The 21,445-nt window shown below is 48.7% G+C and overlaps 1 protein-coding gene across 1 annotated transcript in view; it reads left to right on the top strand.

Annotated features, from left to right (window-relative positions):
- Positions 1-301: 301 nt before the first annotated feature.
- The window catches only part of PFKL (phosphofructokinase, liver type), a 38,788-nt gene continuing 17,644 nt past the window's right edge, over positions 302-21,445 (top strand). The window contains exons 1-10 of the mRNA XM_019533104.1: positions 302-407; positions 8,017-8,090; positions 11,439-11,516; positions 15,480-15,669; positions 16,620-16,785; positions 17,077-17,121; positions 17,944-18,052; positions 20,150-20,245; positions 20,340-20,432; positions 21,315-21,440. Of these exons, the coding sequence (XP_019388649.1) occupies positions 320-407; positions 8,017-8,090; positions 11,439-11,516; positions 15,480-15,669; positions 16,620-16,785; positions 17,077-17,121; positions 17,944-18,052; positions 20,150-20,245; positions 20,340-20,432; positions 21,315-21,440 (1,065 nt within the window). The 5' untranslated portion in view covers positions 302-319. The remainder of the gene's footprint in view (positions 408-8,016; positions 8,091-11,438; positions 11,517-15,479; positions 15,670-16,619; positions 16,786-17,076; positions 17,122-17,943; positions 18,053-20,149; positions 20,246-20,339; positions 20,433-21,314; positions 21,441-21,445) is intronic.

Raw genomic sequence — 21,445 nt, forward strand, 5'->3', positions numbered from 1 at the left:
CCCACTCCAAATCTGACCCTGAATCTGAAGTCAAATCCTCATACAAACCCACATCCGAATCCAAACCAGAATCTGAACCCCAATTCAAACCCCAATCCAGACCCGAATTCACATTCAAACCCGAGCCCAAATCCAGATTCAAATCCGAACCCGAATCGGAACCCTGAACCCGATCCGGAATGCGATCCCGGGTCATATCTGAACCCGGGTCCGAATCCGCATCGGAACACGAAGCAAAGCGAGGCCGAGGGAGCAGGGGGCGGGGCCCCGGGCCAGGCCTGGATGCGGATTGGCTGCGGGTGGCGGTGGGCGTAGCAGCATGGCGCTGGCGCAGGAGCTGGAGAAGCTGCGCACGGCGGGGGCCGGCATGGCCATGGCCGTGCTCACCAGCGGCGGCGACGCACAAGGTGGGCGCGGGCTCGGGGCGGCAGCGCTGCTCGATGCCCGCCGGGGTGCGGGGGCGCTGGGTGGGGCCCGGCCCCCTGCTTCGGCCGCCGCGGGGGCCCGCGGATGGGACACGCAGCACGGCTGTCACCAGCGCCCACGGGGCGGGCCCTGCCACCTGGTTCAGGCTGCCGTGTGGGCCCGGGCAGGACCCCGCGGTGCGGCCAGTCACGGCCCACGTGCCCTTGACAAGGCATGGCGATGCTAAGGTCACACGCTTGCCCCTGCCGTCCTTCCTGCCCCCACAGGCCGAGCTCTCATGTCTGCCCGGCCCCTTCTTGCACAGGCCGGGTCCCCCCTGGACTGGCCTCCAGCCGTGGGGGGCTCCCCAGCATCAGCACAGTCTTGGCAGGTCTTACATTTGGTTTTCAGATCCTCCCCCAGCCCTTGGTTCCTTCATTTCTTAAACCCTTTTGTTTGCTAAATGGTCTCCACAGTCCCCCCGGCAGTGCCCTGTTTTGCCTCCTGATAGTGTGATGCGATGGGTCGTGAGTCAGCTCTCCAAATGGTGCCAGGGACGCGGGCACCAACCCCTAGCTGCTCTCGCAGATGGCCCCTCAGCAGTTGGTAGTTACTTGGGGGACTGCAGCAAACTCCATAAATTGGAGGGGGCTGAAACACTGTCCAGCATCAGAGGATGCTCCAGAGCCACAGGGCAGTGCAACAAGCTAGGTGTGGTGGCCCTTCGAAGTCAGCATCCCTCCAGCAGGTGATCCGCTGAGCAGCTAGGCTCAACTCGGAGGCAGTTGTGCAAAGCCACAGCTTCCTTTAAAGCAGATGGGCTCTGTCACAGTCTGAGACATAGGGGCAAGGATCTGGAGAAGCACTTGCCGTTTGTAAACAGTAGCTTCGTAGAGCTTGCAGCAGAGTAAGCTCCTAAATACCCCTAGGTCGGGACATGGCTGCACTTCATCCTAGCTCTGCCCTTCCATGATATCATGCATGATCGCATTGTGCTGTTCTTATGGCAAGGAGAGCGTGTTTAATGGCTCTTTTTGTTTTAAAGGTTGCATAACACAGCAGCTAGAGGCTGGTAGAAGCTGCAGTTTGCCACTGCTTCTCCATCCCCTTGCAGACCAGAACTTCCCGTCCCCAGATTGAGAAAGACGGTGATCTGCATTCATGGCTGCACATCCCTAAGATTCTTTGACCTTCCTGTAGCCATTTTTCACCACTAGATCTCAAAGTGTTTTATAAGACAAGGTGCTATCATATGCCAAGGGAGCAGCTGTTCATGCACACCTTAGTCCTGAAATAAAGGAAATTTCCCATGGGAACATTTCACCTTCTCAACCTCAGCTGTTTCAGTGCTGAAGCTGTTTCAAATAAAGACCTAATTGGGATGCATTTGTAACGGTAGCAGTGCTGTCCATATTTTTGCCCTCTCTCTGCTTCACAGTGGCTGAACCAACTGTTCCCAGGCATTCTAGAAATCTGGAAAAGTCTAGCCTGAAAGGTAGAAGTTCTGGAAAATGTTGTGCAACTAAACAACGGGATTATTATGCAGATGCTTTTGTGTCCTGTCCCCTTGTTTTCTGTGGATTCCTACCTCTATGGCCTGTCACTTCTTATTAAGTAATTACTTCATAAAATCTTGTGGCAGAATTTCTTTTCACTTGTCTGTAAAGCACCATGCAAGCCAGCAGTGGTGACACAACGTATCAGCATGATGCTCCTAGTTGAATGTCCTTGAAAAATCCTAAACAGTTCTTCTTTCTTGGTTGCTTGCATCAAATACCTGTAGTTCCCCCAGTAGTAACCATTTGCCAACAGGCTCTGTGCTTAATTATCTTAACCAGTCCTTGATTTCCAATTTCTTGTCTTTTGCGCGAGTCGGTTTTTGAACATTGCTCTTGCGATTACTTTTTCTCTTTGTAATATGAGATGCATTTAGCATTATGCATCAGCTCTTCCAGGCAAATTTGTAGAGCTCCACTGATTATTTTTTTTGGAGCCACCCTGCTTTATGCTAACAGGATGTGCACTAACATGTTTAATATCGCAAGCCCTTTTTCAGTTCGTTTTCTCAGATGATGAGAGTGGCAGTGAAAGGTTGGAAAATAGAACTGGAGTCACACACACAAGATGTGTAAAGTAACCTTGCTAAATTTTGTTGTGGGGCATTGGATTAACAAAACCAGGGGAGTAGGGCAGGAGAGAGGGAGTGCCTGCCAGCAGGAGAATAATAGAGCATGACCCCACTGATATGGTATCCCAGTGATGGCTATGGAAGAAGCTGTTGTACAGACAGGACAGAGTAGCCCTGCAGTGTCCAGATTAAACCAAGGCTTCCATCATTGCTACAATGTAGGGCAATTATGGAGCTGAATGAACACGGGGGAGGCGCACCTATTTCAGTGCATGTTAAGAAACCACTTTGAGTTACTCTGACTCAGAAAATTGCATTCATCTCCCCTTCCAATCTTCTAAAATTCTTAAATCTATGCCATAATGAAGAGGGGAAACTTTAGTGCATCCCTGTTAATATCCTGTGCTCTTATACGTTTCAAAATTAAACCTTCCCTTTTTGTCATTGCTTGTGTTCCTCCAGCTTGGTGTTTGGTGTTCAGGATCAGCTTTTTGCTTGAGGGACTCCTGCAGTGACTTTGAGAAAACAGGCCTCTTGCCCAGGCAGGTTGCTGAAGTAGGGAAAATATGCTTTGGGGGTGGGGGAAGGGAGGCAGGGGTTGAAAGAAGTGGATGCTTTCCTCTAATTGGTCCTGATTCAGTAAAGCATGTACGTAACTTGAAGGCTGTGCTTAAGTCCATCCCTATTCAGGAATGCCTGTCAGCACCTGCCTAAAGCTAGGGCTGTGAACACATGTTCAAAATTAAGCACATGTTTAAATGCCTTCTTGAATAGGGGGCCTAGTTAGCAGTCCAACACTTCCTGCCAGCACTGTTTTGCAGGTAGCAGGGTTAGGTTGCAGATCCAGGAAGCTGGAAGTATCTTCCCCTGCCCAGTTTCATGTTGAGCCATACAGTGAATAGGTAGACAGCTTGTTTAGGTTCCTGCAGATTTAGTTTTACAGGCCACAGTTCAAGGATTAGCCGAGTGCTGGAATTCTGGGAGTGGCGGTGCCCTGGAGGAGATCTGTCCAGGGCTTCTGAAGAGTCCATACCTGCTTACACAATCCTTTCAGCTTGCTTGCTTTGCCTGAGTTTCTCTAGCAGGGCAAAGAGCAAGGTAGAGTTGATTGATTAATGCTGCTCTCTGTTCAGAATCAAAGAGCAGGATGAATCAGGCCTGTTTCCTAGAGATAAGTCAACGACTCACAGAAATGATTTTTATTTTGTATATTTAAAGGCTCTTCCAGCCTTTTGTAAAATTCCTAAAAAGGAGCTACTATAGCATATATAGCTGTAGCTACATCCAGCCAACACTAGGCAGACAAGTAGCCTAACCCATGGGAACAGTCTCAGAGATTAATGGATCACAGGATGGCTGCTGTCTGGTCTAAGTGTGTGTGTAGACGAAACAAGGGGAATGCGTGCACAACACTTTTTAAAGTGGGTTAAATGTTTTTGCACCACTTTAACGGTGTTGGTGTTTGCATGCATCAGCGGCATATTGCACATTAATTCCAGCTGCTGCAGCACATTTGGCGGTGTAATGCACCTTAAATGACTTTGCTTGCTCCGAGGAGTTTTAGTTTGCACGGAGTGAGGCACTGGGCTCCGTGCAACTCTGGGGCTCTGCAGGCAGTTCGTGCAGAGAGCCTGGCAGCAGCCCAGGAAGGCAGGTTCCACCAAAGGGGAAAAAAAAGCGGCAAGCAGTCCTTCCCTCCATGGTTGTGGTGCCCCCTGAGACTGCCTGAGCTGGGTGCTGCTTGGTGTGAGGCTGCTGCAGCCATAGAGGGAAGCATCAGTCCCCCCCCAGCCCAGGATCTGCTCTGCCTGGTGGCAGCTCACCTTCCCCTCTGCTGGAGAGGCAGGTAAGACACGGGTGTACATGACATGGGGTTTACTTTACCCTAAATTGAAGTGGCTTTTTTAAAAACCCACCACTTCAATTTAAGGCCCCTGTTTTATCTACACATGCCCTAAGCACTTTTAGGATCTGTCCCCAGGTAGCTAACATGCATCTTAATAGGGTGCAACCTGACAACAGTTAGGCAGGTGGTGAATTGGGACTGTTGCTCTAGCTGGTTAAGAACAACACACTGGTGTGTTCTTCTTGTTCACCTAGGTCAGGGGTGTCAAACATATGACTTGTGGGCTAGATGTGGCCTGTGAAGCCATGTGATCCAGCCTGCAAGGTTCTTAGAGGGGCCAGGGATTCAGAGGTAGGGTCTGCCACCAAAATTGGGGTATGGAGCCCTGTTGGGGACACATCTCAATGCCAAGGCAGTGAGCAACAGGTGCATTAACCCCTGAGCTCCCTTGGTCTGGATCCAACCCTCAAGGAGCTCTCCAGTTGGGATCCAGTCCGGGGGTGCTGGGTGAGTTTGACACCCCAGACCTAGATTATATTGTCTGCTGCATTTGTAAAACACCCAGCAGAGCGCAACCCCATTCTCCTAGACCTTAAGCACATGTTGCAAGGTTAGTATTTGTTGATGAGTCTAAGCCGCACACTTTCTGATTTCTCTAACAGAACCTATAACAGCATAAATACAGTCCTGACAAACTATGAACTAAGTGGCCTGTTCCATTCTCTGCCCTCTTTTCAGTGGTCCTTTCTGATGGCAGGCGCAAAGTCCCTCAGTTTGGCGGGGAAGCAGAAGGTCCACACCCAGGGTTGCAGTGCATGTGTTGAATACCTGAGGTTATTTGACAGTAGAGCCCCAGTTTGGTTCTTTAGCCCCATGCACATTTTTATTTCCTTTGCAATTTTACAGGCTAGATCATCACTTCCAGGAATGCTGTTTGCATTTCAAATGTCAGAACGAAACCCCCATGGCAGGACTTGAGAAATCCTTTTGTGATGTGCCCTCAACAAACAGGAAATTCACCTTGGCAGCTGCTTTCCATCATTACAAAGAACAATGCTTTACAATTTGCTACAAAAATTTGCTTTAAAAATACGTTTCTGGCTCACAAGTGCAAAGACCCTTCCAAATATGATTGAGGATGAACCAGTAACATTTCCCTGGTCAGCAGAAGCATGGATTAAAAAGTCAAGGAAAGGAAAATAAAAGCAACAGGTGTAACAAATGCTTAAAAATGTGAAATAGGTGACAACATATTGCAGTTAAAGACAGCAAAGAATGGCCTTTCTGTACATGATGGGACATGGCTGGCACGGACACACACCATAGGGATGTAGGATTGGAAGGGACCTCTTGGGTCACTGCACCCAGGCTTTTGCTACCAGTAGTGCAACTATGGGTGGGCAAGCAGGGCACGGGCCCTGAGCACTATATAAGAGGAGTGGCGGAGGCAGAATGGAGCTGAGGGGAAGCCTCCTCCTCCCATTCCTATCCCCCCCCCCGGCCCCCCACAAACCCTGCATCTTCCCTGCAGCAGCTCCAGTAGCTGGGAAAGGGTAAAGAAGATGTCACCTCCTGGTTTTGCCTCTAAAAATCAGTGTTCAAATGCCTGCTGGGTACATGTGCCAGTAGCAAAAAAAGGAGGTGGTATTTCCATGCCCACCTCCTCTCCAACAGCAAACCACCTAATCTGCCAAGGGCACCATAGTGGCCACTTATGACTGCCTGTCCCCATGGAGCTGTTAGATTTGCTGTTGGGTCAGTGCAGTGATGGGAGGTTTGATAAAGAGTGACTGTGTCTTCTGGCAGGGTGTTTTCCTAACCGAGCTAAGCCCCTTTTTGCTAAAATACATATTTTAAAAAATGCTTTCTATTTTTAATTACTAAAAACACCAGGTCGAATTCATCTCTGGTGCAACAAGGATTTCACTGGGGTCAGTGCCTCATGAATGCAGATGGAAGTGGCTGATCCTTTTGCAGAGTGGTCTCCTGAGCCTCCAATTCAGTAGAAAGAAACAGTATGTGGAGGCTTGCTCCAGACAGTTCAAATAACTGCTAGGGTCCTACTGTCTGTCTTCACAACTCTGGCTGCGTGTGAAAGCCACTACAGTTCTCTTTATCAAGGTGCTTTTGCAAACCCATGATGTGAGCAATCGCTATGGGATGCAATCTGAAATTGCGCAGTCAGAGGCTAAAGCAGTTGGGACTCGCTACATCGTCCTTCAGGGACCTGCAGTAGACCTAAGAATGAAAGCCCTGACAAGGAAAGGGAGGAGCTCTCTGCATCACAGCTCCAGTAGAGGGGAAGAGAATGGCAAAGGGGGTAGATATATTAGGGGAGATCAGGTAATAAGGGCAATGGGGATGCATTACAAAGCATTGCTGCACCTGATTTGGTGATCCAGTGTTTTCTTCAACACGGTAGTATTTTCTAGCATAGAACCAGTCCTGGAGAGGAAGTTCTGTTGAGTTAGCACAGCAGCCTTTCATCTGCAGAGAATTGGATTCAGTCCAATTCAGGCCAAAAGTCAGCTGAGTCTGGATGGGTCGTCCTAGTCCCTTGTGAATACTTTTCCACATCAAAAAAACAGTCGCCCATGGCGGCACAACTGGCTGCCTCTGATCAAGAGCCCTCTGCCTCTAGGGTGGTGGGAAGGTTACAGATTATTAGACTTGCTAGCTAAGATATGGAAGGAAACTTGGGACATATTTGCCCGTTCTGTACCTGGTTTGGGACTATTGCTTTTACAAGCAATTACAATATCCACGCTTTACTTTTTGCTTTTAATAAATAGGCTTGTTTGCTTTTTGTCTTTTATTGGAGGGGAGGGGGCAGGGACTTCCCTCCCTCAATGTATTCAAATGTAGGGAGGAGCTGCAAAACCTTAGGAAATGAACTTTATTGTGAAATTTCCTTTGGCTGCCAAGCTAATAACCGGTGCAGAAGGAAGCAAGGAAATAAAACCTTCCCCCTTGGTTGAGGAATCTTTTCCTCACTCTCTCTGTCTCCTAGGCCAGTGTCTCCTTGCCCACCTCAGATTTCTTCTCTCCTGCTTTCTCCCTCCCATTCAGTCTCTTCTTTCCATTTTGTCCAGAAACCTCCATAATAGTCCTAAGGCACAAATGAGAAGCATGAGCCAAGAGCTGAGGAACACAGACAGCTAACATCTCTTGGCTTCATCCTAAAGGGTGTTTTGAGTGCTGCTTTTACATTTATTCCCAAGGTCCAGGCCATTCTTAGTGGGGTTGTTGTGGAGTCCAGGTAATCTGTGTAAACACACTTCAAGAAAACTCAAGGGTGTACTGCAGTAGTAGGCTCATGTTTATTCTGTTGCATTTAGTTTAAGCCCTGTATAAGAGCAGGTATTTATAATGTGCTTCAGTCTTCTATATGAAAGTTGCTTGGATCCACATGTCTGTTGTTGGAATTCCTCCTTCTATCATGTTCATGTCTGCAAATCATTCCTACACCTATATTGTTAGCCTCTAGTCTTGTGATCGATTATTCATAGTTATGGGGCTTTAAGGAGCAACACCCCTTTTCTGGTCCGTATAACAAGTGTCCAGTGCTGCATTAGTTAAGCAGAGGGAGATGTTGAAATCCTCTGGGCTTGCTGTTTATTTTGTGTTTCTTTTTCAGGTATGAATGCCGCTGTCCGTGCTGTGACTCGCATGGGAATTTACGTCGGAGCAAAAGTTTTCCTGATCTATGAGGTCTGATTTTTCCCCCCCCCCCCACTGTGCTTGGTCATTGTAGAGGGGCAGAGACCATCCAGCTGTGTCTTTTAAATGGTTATGTACTGCAAAAATGAAACTCAGAGAGGAAGACACCCTGGGGCTTGATTAATGCAATGATAATGCTTCAGTCATTCTCCCGCAGAGACCTGCACTCAAATCCTACTTCTAGTAGGGGAGTATAAGTACTACCTGGTTCTAGGTATGATTTCACTGAGGCTGAAGGGGAAAAGGTCTCATCTGGCTTCAGGTGAGAAGTCAGTGAGGGTTGGCAGTATAACCCAGGAGTCAGAGTCATGACTCCTAGGGCACATGCACACATGTATGCAATGCAGTGCTGGGTGCTTTTAAAAGCGCGCTGCACTGCATCACATACATTTGTATAAACGGCAAAATACGCATCAGCGCTGAGAAAATGGCGGCGGTGTGCTTTTGAACTAAATCACACCTAAGGTATTTTAATTTCAAAGCACACTGATGCCATTTTTTTTAGCGCTAATGTGCACTTCACCATTTATACAAATGCATGTGACACTGTGCCAGGCACATCAGTTTGCGTGCTCCGCAGACTCGATTAATTGAGTCTGCTCCAATATGCTGAATTTCTGGCGTGTCAGAGCAAACAAATGTATGTGTATAAATGCCCTTAATCTCTGCCACTCCAGGTTCAATCAACGTTTTTATCTGACGGGCAGCTTTGGCCCACACTGGAGCAGCAGAGGCAGCTTTAGCTTGTGGCTGAATCTCAAGGACAGAGCTGTCAGACAAGAAGCCCGTTGCTCTCGAGAGCCGTGCCTTCATGGCTTTATAGGGACCTCTTGTTTGTCTTCTTCATTGTCAAGCTCCCTTGGAGTTTAGCACAGACTCTGCCTTCCAGCCAGCACAGTTCCTGTTATAGGAAACAGTGGGGTAGTCTCATCACTCAGTCAGGGTGGACGGTTTTCACGCTCTGTCTTTTTCCATGAGAGATGGAGTTCTTGCTCTTTTGCTTTGCCAGCAAGGTCTGCTCCCAGGCTTGTTAGGAAAACAAGCAGATTAAGCCTCCGAAAAAAGCCCCATTTCCCCTCAGGGACTTAGAAACTCAGCTGGGGAAATACCTCACATTCCAGGCACTGTATCACTATCTGCTTGCTGGTGACCTTGCTCCCAGGCACATACAATCACTAGGGGCCTTTCTGTCAATACCGATGGCCTTTGCATCGAGACCCAGAGGAACAGGCTTATCAAGGGTGCACATGAGTGCAGTACTGGGGATCCCAGGGTCTTGTATGACCTTGGGCCATCCATCAACCAGTTGCGTGGTGCCCTGGAAGCCCACTAATGCTTTTCCTTCAACAGTTTGTTGCTGTTAGACAAAAGCTAGTTTAATATCTCATTTAAAAAAAATAGGAGCAAATGCAGCTGTGCCATGAGCACCTGTGGAAGGTTCCTCATAATGTATCCTTCTGCTGTAGGGTTGTCGGTTGTAGCCATGTTGATCTAAGGATATAGGCAGACAAGGTTCTTTGGGTAGATGTGGTGTCTTTTATTAGACTGGCCAGCAGACTCTTTCTGTGCGTGATGAAGGGTGTTTGTGCCCAAAAGCTTGCAAAGAATATTTTTCTCCCTGTTTAGTTGCTTTAATAAAAGATACCACATTTACCCAAAGAACCTTGGTCTGTCATTCTGCTCTAGAAATTGGTACCCTGTGCAGAATTAAAGGATGGAGATATTCATTCTGTTATTCACTCCTTTGAATGCATGTGGGTTTTCTCACCTCCTGCTCCTGGGCTCTCTTCTTAGACTGTGCCCATTTCTCCCCTAGTCCCAGAAGCCATGTGATCCTTTAGACTAGAGGTTGGCAACCGATGGCCTGCAGGCTGAATCTAGCCTTCAGAGCTGGGGTGAGGTGCATGGGACTGTGGCAATATTCCAGCGGTAAAGGGCTTGGCCGTTCCAAGCTGAGTTATGCCAGCCCACCTCTGGACAGAGTTGCCAGCTGCTGCTTTAGATGGCAGGCTTCCCTGCTTTTTAGGATGGTGGAGTACTTCTGGGATGATCTTTTCCTTTAGCACATGTAGAAGTGGCTGAATCATGGCAGCTTCTGTTTTCTTGGGAGACTGAGTCTGTCTTCTCTGTGAAATCCCCCACAAAGTCCATCCTGTCCTGTTGTCCATGTAGTTATCAAAGGGCAGCTGTTTGGCCCCTCAGAGAATCTCCAGGGTTTGCTCTCTTCTTTGCCCATTACTTAGTATCTTTCTGCTTTTTCAAGATCAGGCTGTAGCTCAGAGAGGCTGAACACTGCTTCTGGTTGCAGATGTCACTTGCAACACCTTTAGGAGGAAAAGGAACATGATCAGGCCATGATTGGTGTGGGGGATTTTAAGTGCTGAAGCTCCCTCCCTCCTCCTGGAATTTGTGAGGGATCTAGTGCAGTGAGTCCATGAAAATCTCTGGATATGGATATCGTCTGGGGTGGGCTGGCATAGCCTCCCTCCACCTGCTTTGGGGACTTTGTAGAAACTAAGGACCTGACCCAGAGGTCAGATGCTTAGAGCATAAAATCTCTTTGCCCTCAAATCACACAGCAAGTTCCAAATGTTTCCACGTGGCCCGTCGGGTCCTCAGGCACATTCGGCTGGGGACATGGGGGAGGAGGCTGGATAGATATCAGTTCCCTTCTGCCCTGTTTCTTCTGTCCTTTCTTCAGGATCCCCTTGTATCCTCCAACTTTTGTTTCCTGTCCCTGCTGCACTGTGGCACAGCTGGGGGGTGACACAATGACTGTGGTGGCAGCCCACATGTACAGGAGGCCCTGGAGGCCCACCAGGAGGCATATGTCCCCTAGGCAGTCAGAAGTCAGACAGCCCTGCCACAATGGTGCTAAGGCAGCGCTTTTTGCTTGAGTGAAGTCCTGACCGTGTTGCTAACAGATGGTGCTGGATTGTCCTTGAACCTGAAAGGTGACTTGAGCTCCGTGTTACCTTGTAGACACCCAGCAGGCTCTAGCCTTAAGTCTGGTCTCTGCTCACAGTTGTGGTGGGGGGGTCACTTTCCCTTCTTTTTCTGTACCACACACTAGTGTTACCCACATTCCTGCCTAGGAGATGCCTTTCAGTGGCTCCCTTTGGATTGTTTGTGTAAAGGATTACAGGACCTTCCCCTGGCAATGTATATGCCCACTGTGTACCTCCCCCCGCCCCGATTGGCAGAAGCCTAGAGAGCTGTGCAGTCATGACAGGTCTGGTGTCCTAGCACAGCCATGCAGGGACTCGTAAGCATTGGCTGGACAGGCTATGCTTTGATGAGACAGTCCTGTCAATCCTCTTTGCTTTCTGTTTCTCTCAGGGCTATGAGGGGCTGGTGGAAGGAGGAGAGAACATCAAACAAGCAAATTGGCTGAGCGTCTCAAACATCATTCAGCTGGTAAGGCTCTAACAGCAGCTTTTTCGCTTTCCCTGTGCGAGTGCAAAGGCCTCTTGGTCTCTCTGTTTTTGCTCTGCCACTCATGCACATCTCTGGGCTGAGCTCAGAGCATCCCAATTTCCTGCCACGTTTTCTTTAGGCCAGGAGAAATGGGTTTGCACACTGATGTAGTCGTAACATGCAGGGTCTCAGCACAGAATGCCTGGCCCCAGGTGGTGCCAGCTAGATGAGGCCCAAACAGAGTTTGCTGACCAGGGTTTTATACCTCTCTGCCTGCTCGATCTGGCAGAGCTAAGATATGTTGTAGCCGAGCTAAGAGACCCAGGCCCCGTGGGGTCAAGGGGCTGGATCCCTCCAGCACGTGTTAAACAACAAGCACAGTCAGTCTTAGAGACAGATCCTTCACTTTGTCTGTTTCCTCTCGTAATCACAGGACTGCAGCTTCAGGGCCTGGGCCTGTGGAGAGGAGGCAGACGTGACTGCACTGCGCAGAGCGTGTTTCTGTTCTGGGCACAGGGTGGCAATGTAAGGGAGGCAATCTCTAAGAGGCAGGTCCTCTGGAGGAGAGGTCGGTGCAAGCCCTCAGACACCATGACCAAGATGGGGGAACTCTCTGACTTGCACCTTATCCTCCAGCGAACAGGAGGGAACCTGCAGAAGGGACAGGATTGGTGGCAACAAGCTCCTTCACCCTGCTGATATGTGATGTCTGGGTTTCATCCATTTCCATGCATGCCTCCTTTCCTCCCCTCTTCTCTCCACCCACCGCCACCTCCCTGAGGCAAGAAGTTCATGGCTTTCTCTCTCTCTCTGTTCCCTTTCGTAAGAGTGGCTGACCTCCTCCTGGAATATGTCTCTGATTTAATCTGGACTCCCACTTTGTCCCCTCACATGTCCCCCTCTCCTGCCTTCCTGCATCTCAAATCCCAGTCATATCCAGGCCTTCTTATATCCAAATCCTGCATTGGCTTTGGTCTCATCTGCACAGCCTGACCAACCAACATCCTGCAAGCTGGAGAGATGGATGGGGAGATAATAGAGTTTGGCAATACCTGTGCTGATAGTCCCTCACTGCAGTAAAAATATGCTTGATTCTTTAAAAATCCATGGACCATATACTGGAAGAAGCCTGCTTCAGTTGGCCCAGTTGCAATATTGTTGTCCCTGCTGCCACCTTCCAGTTTGTTCTACAGTCGGGGATGGAGCTGGGCTGTAGGAAAGTCTCTTGGAGGGACAACTACACGGGAACCCAGACTTCACTCACAGTCTGCAGTATAGACAAGCCTCAAGGTTAAAGGAGCTCTGCTGGAAGGAAAATCATCATGTTTGGGTCCTCTAGTTGCTGTCCTATCTTGCTTCTTTCTGACATATCTGGGGTTTGATGCTGAGTTGAGAGTTTCCTTATGCTTTTTTAACCTCAGAGCTTCTGGACTGTCAAGCCTGAGTCTTCCCTATGGTTTTGCTGACTGTCTCCTTGGAGATTTTTCACAGGGACTGAGGCAGGACTTACACAAAGGAGTGTCCTGCTAAACTATTAACAGAGCCGTCCTGAGGAGTCTGACTTGAATAGATTTCAGCAAAACAAAGGACCAAGTCTTCAGCTGGTATAAATGGGCATTGATTTGTTGAAATCGCATAGTCCATTTCCATTGCAGTCCACGGGGGTGGGTGATTTAGATCTGCTGAGGATCTGGTTTACACAAAGTGAATAAAACGCTCTGTGAATTTTGTAGCACAACCGTGCTAGTTCACAGAGCCTTTTGGGAATGTCAGGAGTGACAGACTGGGACTTGTAATATAAAAAAAAAAACCCAAGCAAATTGCCTACCTACCTTACAGATGCTTCCAAACCCTGGGAGCGCTACGCACTTTTCTGGTCACTTTTTTATATGTTAAATTGTTTCTTTTTTCTAGCTGGCCTCATGGGCCTTTCATACACTATAAAAATAGCCCTGTGTAAACCCAGCCATACAAGCTTGTAAATGCCAGCTTTGTGCACTGAGGCTGCCCACAGTGTGGCCCTGCTGACCCCGGCAGCGTGTTAGCCCTATTTGAGCCCAGCCAGGATATACTGCGTGCCAGTGTCAAGGCTGGAACTGCTGTGTGGACAGGACCAAGAGGAGCCAGCTACGCCTGGCCAGATGGGAGCACTCCTCTTTTCTTGGAGCGCTGTCATTCCAAGCAGTGGTGTTTTATTTTTATCCCCTCTCCCTCCAGCTTCCTCCCTGATTTGAGCAGTGCGCCTGCCTGCCCTCAGGTAACACTTTGGTGCTGCATGTCCCCATGGGTCTCCTCATCTGTACGCTGCTCTCGAACAGCTGCTTCCTTCCCAGACCGCCATTCTGCAGGCCGTCTGTACTCAGCTTGCCACCTGCATTGCTTCAGCTTGGCAGTGCTGGCTGCGTGGTCCCCCTCCCATGGCAGACAGGCTGTGGAGCCTCGCTTAGGAGGGACAGGGGCAGTGATGTGACATTGGTGTCTTAGACATCATCTGTGGAAAGAGCTCTCTTGGTGTACTGTTAACCATGCTAATGGCATGGCTCCTCCCTTCCCCTACCTTGAATGCAAGCCTTTCCAAGGGAGTAAAATCAATGGGGATAGCAAAATCTTGAAGTTTGTGGCATTTTGTGTCTCTCTGTCTCCTTTTCCTTCCTTCTGTAATGGTCTTTCTCTGAACCCCTCTGTTATGCATGTGCCCTCCCCACCCAATCTGCACTTCGCTAACCATAAAAATCCCTGGTGGGAGCAGGGCAGGGGGAGATTTATTCAGAGAATAGCGCCAGTTCTTTACCCCTGCCACCAGTCGCTGTAGCAAGCTGGCAAGTTTGGTGAGGATAAAAGCAGTAATTAGGCCTTACATGTAAGTTTAAGGTATCTGTGGTAACTAATCCAGTACACGAGCCAGAGGCAGGTGGTCTCCTGACAGGCTGCCCTGCCTCCCCTAGTGAACCAGGGGCAATGCCCCTGCTGCATTGTTGGCTCAGGGCAAGCTCTGGAGGATAGGGTGAGGAACCAGACTGCAGAGCACCTAAGGGAGCTTATGTTTCCATGTCTGCCAGCACTATCACCAACAACTTATCAAGAGTGCCCTGGCAGTTAGACAGGCTGTTTAATGATGCAAAGGGGGCGGAGTGGAGGTCACGTGAGCTGCCTTTCGGACAGGAGGTATGTTATCACTTTATAGGGTTTCATGTGTCAGAGATGCATTACACTAATGCAGCAGCAGAGAAGCCATGAGTGCCATGGGTCTGACACCTGGCAACGAGAGTTTTCAGTGAAAGACCTGCCCCAGCCAGCTCAGTCATCCCCACCCTCCATCAGCCTCTTAGAAGGGAAAGAATCAAGAGCATTATGCAGCAGATGCAGGGCTCACAGTTATGGAAGTGGCTGGCAGTAGGTTTCTAAGGGAGACTGACTTTTTTTCCACCTATTGTCTGTCAGTGCAGACAGTGATGATTTGACTCAGAAATGCCTGCTCAATCCAACCCTTCCCTGCCAGTGCTACGGTGCTGTGGTGAAGGAATGGGGGGCTGCTCTCTGTGGGTGAGATCTCTCAGGCATCTTGTCAGCAAGTCCGGGATGGCTCCAGGCAGGTGGTTCTGGGAAGGGCAGGTTGAAAAGTAGTATATTCTTGGCTCACATTAGCTGCAGCAGACAGGTCCTAGGACAGCTGGATAGGCCAGACCAGCATGAGGGTACCAAATGATGGGCCCTGATGAGACTCTCCTAACTCCTTTGCACACTGGGAATCTTGACCTTCTGGAACATCTGGGTAGAAATAAGTTGCCTGCACCCACCCCCCTGCCCACAAAAAACCTGTCCATTCCTTAAGTGTAGCAGTCCAGTGCCTCCATATCGTGATTCTCTTTAGAGATTGCTCCCAACAGCCAGCCCCATCTAGTCAGCCCTTTGGTTTCCTCCATGGTACTGGCTGGCTTTTTCACATGCTTTGTTTACCTGTAGGGCGGCACAATCATTGGCAGTGCCCGCTGCAAGGCTTTCACCACGCGAGAGGGGCGCCTCCGGGCTGCTTACAACCTGGTGCAGCATGGGATCACCAACTTGTGTGTCATTGGGGGAGATGGCAGTCTGACTGGGGCCAACATTTTCCGGACGGAGTGGGGCAGCCTGCTGGAGGACCTGGTTAAAGATGGTACGTACAATCTGCTGTGTTGGACACGTGTTAATCCCTGTGATAATCCTCACCTCCAAATCTACAGGAGAAGTAAAACTGTGAGCAGCAGTGCACAGGTTTAAGCATGAAAAGTCAACTTGGGTATTTGTAGACCTGAAGGCTGGAAGCGATTAACAGGCCGCCTTGCCTGATCTTCTCTTGTCTCTCTCGGGTGACAGGATCTTACCCCCTTGTGAAGCCCCATAACCTGTGTGTGGCTAATGCAGATCTTCCAGAAAGATGTCCAGTCTTAGTCTGAAGACAGCAAGAGAGGGCAGATCTACTTCTTCCCTTGGGCATTTAACCAGTGGAACAAGAACTTTCTAATTTCTTCTGAATTTATCTGGCTTCAGCTTCCAATCATTGGCTCTCTCTCTGCCCTTTTTTGTTGAAGTCCAGCATGCTTGTGCACTTGACTCAGTGGGGACCTAAGCTACTAAAATACCTCTGATGTCTCTTAAATTGAGTAGACGGGATTCAGAGCTAGGAAATGCGTTTCTGTCTGTGGTTCTGGAAGAAAGCTGCATCTTCCAAAGTATGATAGTAAAGTCAGTTTGATTGGCTTCTTCAAAGGGGTCAGTTTAACACCAGAAATTGCAGTTGAATTAACTGCAAATTCTGTTCACAGAAAAATCACCCTGCAGCCTATCAGACTTGGCTTTCTCTTGGGTAAATGGGAAGTCCTTCGGTTGATCCCATCTTACTGCTTGGAAGGCTCAGGACAGTGGCATCTGCTGTTGAGAGGCACCATTCAGGATGGTGGAGGAGGTTGCTAGATCAATCTAGCCTTGTGAAAGTAGTGGCTTGTTTTTCAATGTATGGCCCATTTTGCCTCTCCCCACCGTACCTCTGACAGAATGTTGCTTTGTGGGAGAGTCTCAGGAGTTGATCAATGCCCCCAGAAAACATTTCTCTGTATTTTCCCCCAGGTCAAATAACTGAGGACGTGGCTCAGAAGTATTGTCAGCTAAACATTGTTGGCCTGGTGGGCTCCATTGACAATGACTTTTGTGGCACAGACATGACAATCGGCACAGACTCGGCACTACACCGCATCATGGAGGTGATTGATGCTATCACTACCACAGCCCAGAGGTGAGCTGGGAATCCCCAGATAGCTTCTTTTTTGCAGTTGCCCCCTCTTAGAGATGACAAACTGAGTTGAACCCATGGCAGTGTCATGGAATGACTGGTGTGGCGGGGTCCATGCTAGAAGTTGGTAAGGAATTATTTGGAGCCCCTGTAGCTGCACAGCCCCTGAGTCTGGGACAGACCTGCAGTGGGGGGTGGAGCAAAGGAGCATTGGATAGCTGAGCAGGTTTCTAGCAAAGGGTAAAGACTGCTCCAGAAAGCCTGATTCCAGCTTCCCGTCTTGTTTTTTTGCAGCCACCAGAGAACGTTTGTGTTGGAGGTGATGGGCAGGCACTGTGGGTAAGGAAAGACCTGTGTCCGTTTGAGGAGGGAAGCAATACTGAGGGGGTGAGCATTGGAAAAGACTATAAGGGGAGGGTAGAAGACCCCTGAAGTGGATGTGACTGGGCTTTGAGTGGGTAAAAATGGTGTGGGGAATTGGGGGGGGTATATAAGTATGGTGTATGAACCTGAGCCATATAACAGTGAAGAGAAAACCCAAGTTAGAAATCATAGAGAAGCAGGGCTGGAAGGGACCTCCATGGGTCACAATCTAACCCAGTCCCATGCCTTAGACAGGATCAGCCCTATCTCAACCAACTTGGACAGCTTCATAATCTAACCTCTTAATAAAACTACTGTCAACCCAGACACAACACAAGACATAACACCCAAACCTGACACAGGTAAAGCAGGGGACCATGACAGCCCACATCCTGCTTCTGTAAAAAGTTGTTAATATACTCTCCAATGATCCCAGGTAGAGGCCATACCCCACACTACAGAGGAAGGCAACCCCCACCCCTCCATGCCAGTGTGACCAGCTTCACCTTGAACATCTCCAGTGATGAACTGTCCACAGCTTCCCCAGGTGTGGAAGGAAGTCTCTAGCAAATGTTCATTGGGCCGGTAGAGACAAGGCACTGTGAGCCTCGGGTTACTAGCCAAGTTGTAGGTTTGTAGGCACGAGCCATATTCAGGCTCACCTGGCTGTTCACTTGGTTCAACACAGCATTGTACTAATAGTTACTTGGTCCCTGGTGACATGTTTTTTTGCCTCTGTTGTGTCTTGTCAGTCATGGATGGATGTTCCTGGCTGCTAACTTGTGTCTGCTTCCCTAGCTACCTTGCCTTGGTGTCTGCTTTGGCCTCAGGCGCTGACTGGCTTTTCATCCCTGAGTCCCCTCCTGAGGATGGCTGGGAGGACCTCATGTGTGAGAGACTTGGGGAGGCAAGTGCTCCATCTTTGGTGTGTCTCGGGGAGAGCAGTCAGTGTAATGGTAAATCAGGAGCCACATACTTATTTCTCTGAGCTCATGGGTAGTGGTGTCCTGCTTCACTGGGCTGATGTGAAGCAGCAGACAGATTGCTGGAGGGTTCAGCTGGCATCCTTCCACTGAAATATCTCCCTGATCACCTACACAAGAGGATTTTATCTTCTGAAGGGGAGGAGCTGCCACTCTTCCCCACTTCCACTTCATCCTCCTTTTTTTCCCCCTATTCTCTCCTCCCAGAATTTTGATCTGCCTTGATCTTAGTTCTGCCGCTTGAGCCAAAATAAACCTTAGTTTCACCACTGGAGACTATTACTAATCTCTCTGGTTATTATTCACAGTTTGACACCTACTAGGCTTCTGCTACAAATGTTTTAGAGTTAGAGTACTGGTTCAGGCGTGTGGAAAGAATCTACATGGGATGTACAGATCAGCTGCGGTGTCGGCTGACCACTGTGGTGTCACCTCTTTTGTCTTTGCCAGTCCTTGCCCAAATAGTGCTGTCTGTCTGCTTCAGTGATCAAAACTCTTGTGGGTGAGATGACACAATGACCAAACAGCTGATAGGGAAAATCCAGTTCCATTTTTCCCTCCTTTAGGATTTTCCACCAGCAGGCAGGGGTGGGGGCTTGGCCTTTTGCCTTCCTCTTGCATCACATGAGTCCCCTGGGCCAGTTCCCCAGCTGACAAATTGGTTCTGCTCCAGTGAAATCACCAGACTCATCCAGCTGCACACCAGCTGAGGGGCCGGCCCCTGCCAAAATCTAAAGGTCTCGTTCCTGGATGAGCCAGTATATAACGGTCTGTGCTTATCCTGATAGAAGGTCCCAGGGGGCAGTACGACTCTCTTTAACACACAACTGAACTGAAAACGCATGTCAATGTGCCAAGAGAGAGCCCAGAAAAATTTGGGGTCTGGACCTTACTGCCATGAAGGCAGCCATGGAGGCCCAGACACATGTCAGCATCTACTTGCTCCCACCTCTTTGTTGGGTGCTTAGACAGCCCATCTTTGTTTTAAGGGCTAGGTTAGTCCATGGGTCTCTAGAAAGAGCTAGTACCCTGCTGTACAAGTAAGCCGCAGAAACCCGTTGCTGAGTAGGGAGAGGTTGCCCTTAGGTTGTGGTGGCTGACAGGAGACCTCTTAATTTCGGAAGAGGGCTTCCTGCATTCACAGAAATACAGGGCTTCTGTGCACCCTCTCCAGCTGTTTATCGACGAGCCAGCTGTTGCTAGCAAGGCAGGGAGCTCTTTGGCCAAGCTCACTGTAATGTTAGTAGCTCCCAGAGAGCACTGCCTGCCCTTTTGGTTTTGGCCAACTCTGCTAGCTAAGCTTGACTTGTCTCTTCATCAGGGAGGACTGATTTTAAACCGAGGCAATTCAAAACCTCTTCATCAATTTTCAGATAGAAAGCCCCAATTTAAATCACTAACTGGTTGCTCCCGTCTTTAGGAAAGAATGGAAACAATTTTCTGGGTTGTTTCATCCAATAAAATGTGTAGGCTTACAACTCGTTGAAACCTGTACACTGGATTTGGCATGTCTTTTTGCTACTAGAGAAGGCCATGGTATAATTACAAATGCTTAACGAAGCAGTGGCGTTTTGATGCTGTCAGATCTTAGTCATTTTGTATGTGCAGTATGCTAGAAAATGGTTATGATATATTGCCTGTTTACTAGATAATTAACTTCTAAATCTGTACAAGATCCCTAGTGCCCTGCTTATAAAGCTTGACCTCAAAAGTTGAATCCTCCTTTCTATAGAAAAGCACACAGCCTGTAACAGAAGGATTTTGATAGAGGTTCATAGATGCAACAAACTTATTTTCTGTTTTAAGAGATTATAAAGAAAAAAAAAAGCTTTGGCTTATATAGATAGTTTTCTGTTAAATGTAGAGTTCATTTAAAATGGGTTTCTTTTTGCAGTCAGAAACTTCATATTATTTAACCAACAAAATTTTAAAATATTCAGCCTTTTGATAACAGTTTCTTTAAAAAAATAAAAATAAAAAACACTCCATGGTTTTTATCACGTGTTTTTTCTTTGTGGCAGACACGCAGCCGAGGCTCCCGCCTCAACATCATCATCATTGCTGAAGGTGCCATCGATAGGAATGGCAAGTCCATCTCCTCCAACTATGTGAAAGATGTAGGTGGCAAGCTCAGGTGCTCTCTCCTGTTTGTTTTGGGCCTCTGCCAGTGCCTTGTCCTTTAATCAGACCGCTCTTTTCTCTCCTGCACAGCTAGTTGTCCAGCGCCTAGGGTTTGACACACGTGTGACTGTCCTTGGCCATGTGCAGCGTGGTGGGACCCCGTCAGCATTTGACCGTGTCCTGGTAGGTACAGACTCCCTAAATGAGCGGGCTGCTCTTGTGTAGATGTGCTCTGTGTACCAGTCCAGCAAAGATACTGGAGTACAGGTCATCTGTGCCATGGAGGATGAAATGCCCTGCTGTTTCTGATGAGGTGAGCAGGATGTGGGCTTGAGGAATGAGTGCTTCCCAGCATAGTGGGGGGAAAGCACAGGTTCACTTGTGAAACACAGGTCCTGTTGTTAAATGCAACGTATGTGTGCTCAGCCATTTTGTACAGAACAGAGCTTGGCATTCTCCTTGTTTTCAGGAGCTTTCTCCTTTTTAATCCTCCACTAACTGTACTAATCTTAAATAATTTAGCAATTCTTCAAGATCTTAAGTATCTGAATTGGACACATAGCCAGCTGAGTCGCATAATCCATGGTTCAGTCATAAAGACATGTAGCTCTGTTCCCCTCTTACAGGGGCTGTGCTTATGGCATATCCACTATCCCCTAGATCTGTTCCTGTATACTCATTTTAACAAGTGGGAATGCAGGGCCTTCCCCTGGAGGTACTATGGACCAGGCCTCTCTCTGTGCTTCTGTTGGGTGTGTGCACTGTCCTAGGGGCGCTTCCCTGGAGAGTGGAAGTGTTAGTCTGAGGGATCTTTTAGTGATAGTATGTTTGTGCCCCACCAATCCAATCTTCCTCGGTGCTTCATGTGCGTGTGCTTTTGTGTCTACATGCCCTCATGGTGTTTTGCACCAATAGTTCAGTTGCTTGCTTGAACACCTAGGCAGGGCCTCCACCAGTGTGTCTGCCTGTCACAGGGGAGCTTAAGTCCTTTGGTGCAGCACGTGACAGGGGTGTGTTTGCACTGATGAAGCCAACCTCTCAACTGGGTTCTTGTCCCCTTCACAGAGCAGCAAGATGGGGATGGAAGCTGTCATGGCGCTGGTGGAGGCAACGCCTGACACCCCTGCCTGCGTGGTGAGTCTTTCTGGGAACCAATCTGTCCGGCTGCCCCTCATGGAGTGCGTTCAAGTGGTAAG

Source organism: Crocodylus porosus, unplaced genomic scaffold (genome assembly GCF_001723895.1).
Source record: "Crocodylus porosus isolate Cpor-Errol unplaced genomic scaffold, CroPor_comp1, whole genome shotgun sequence".
In the NCBI taxonomy this organism is placed as follows: Eukaryota; Metazoa; Chordata; order Crocodylia; family Crocodylidae; genus Crocodylus; species Crocodylus porosus.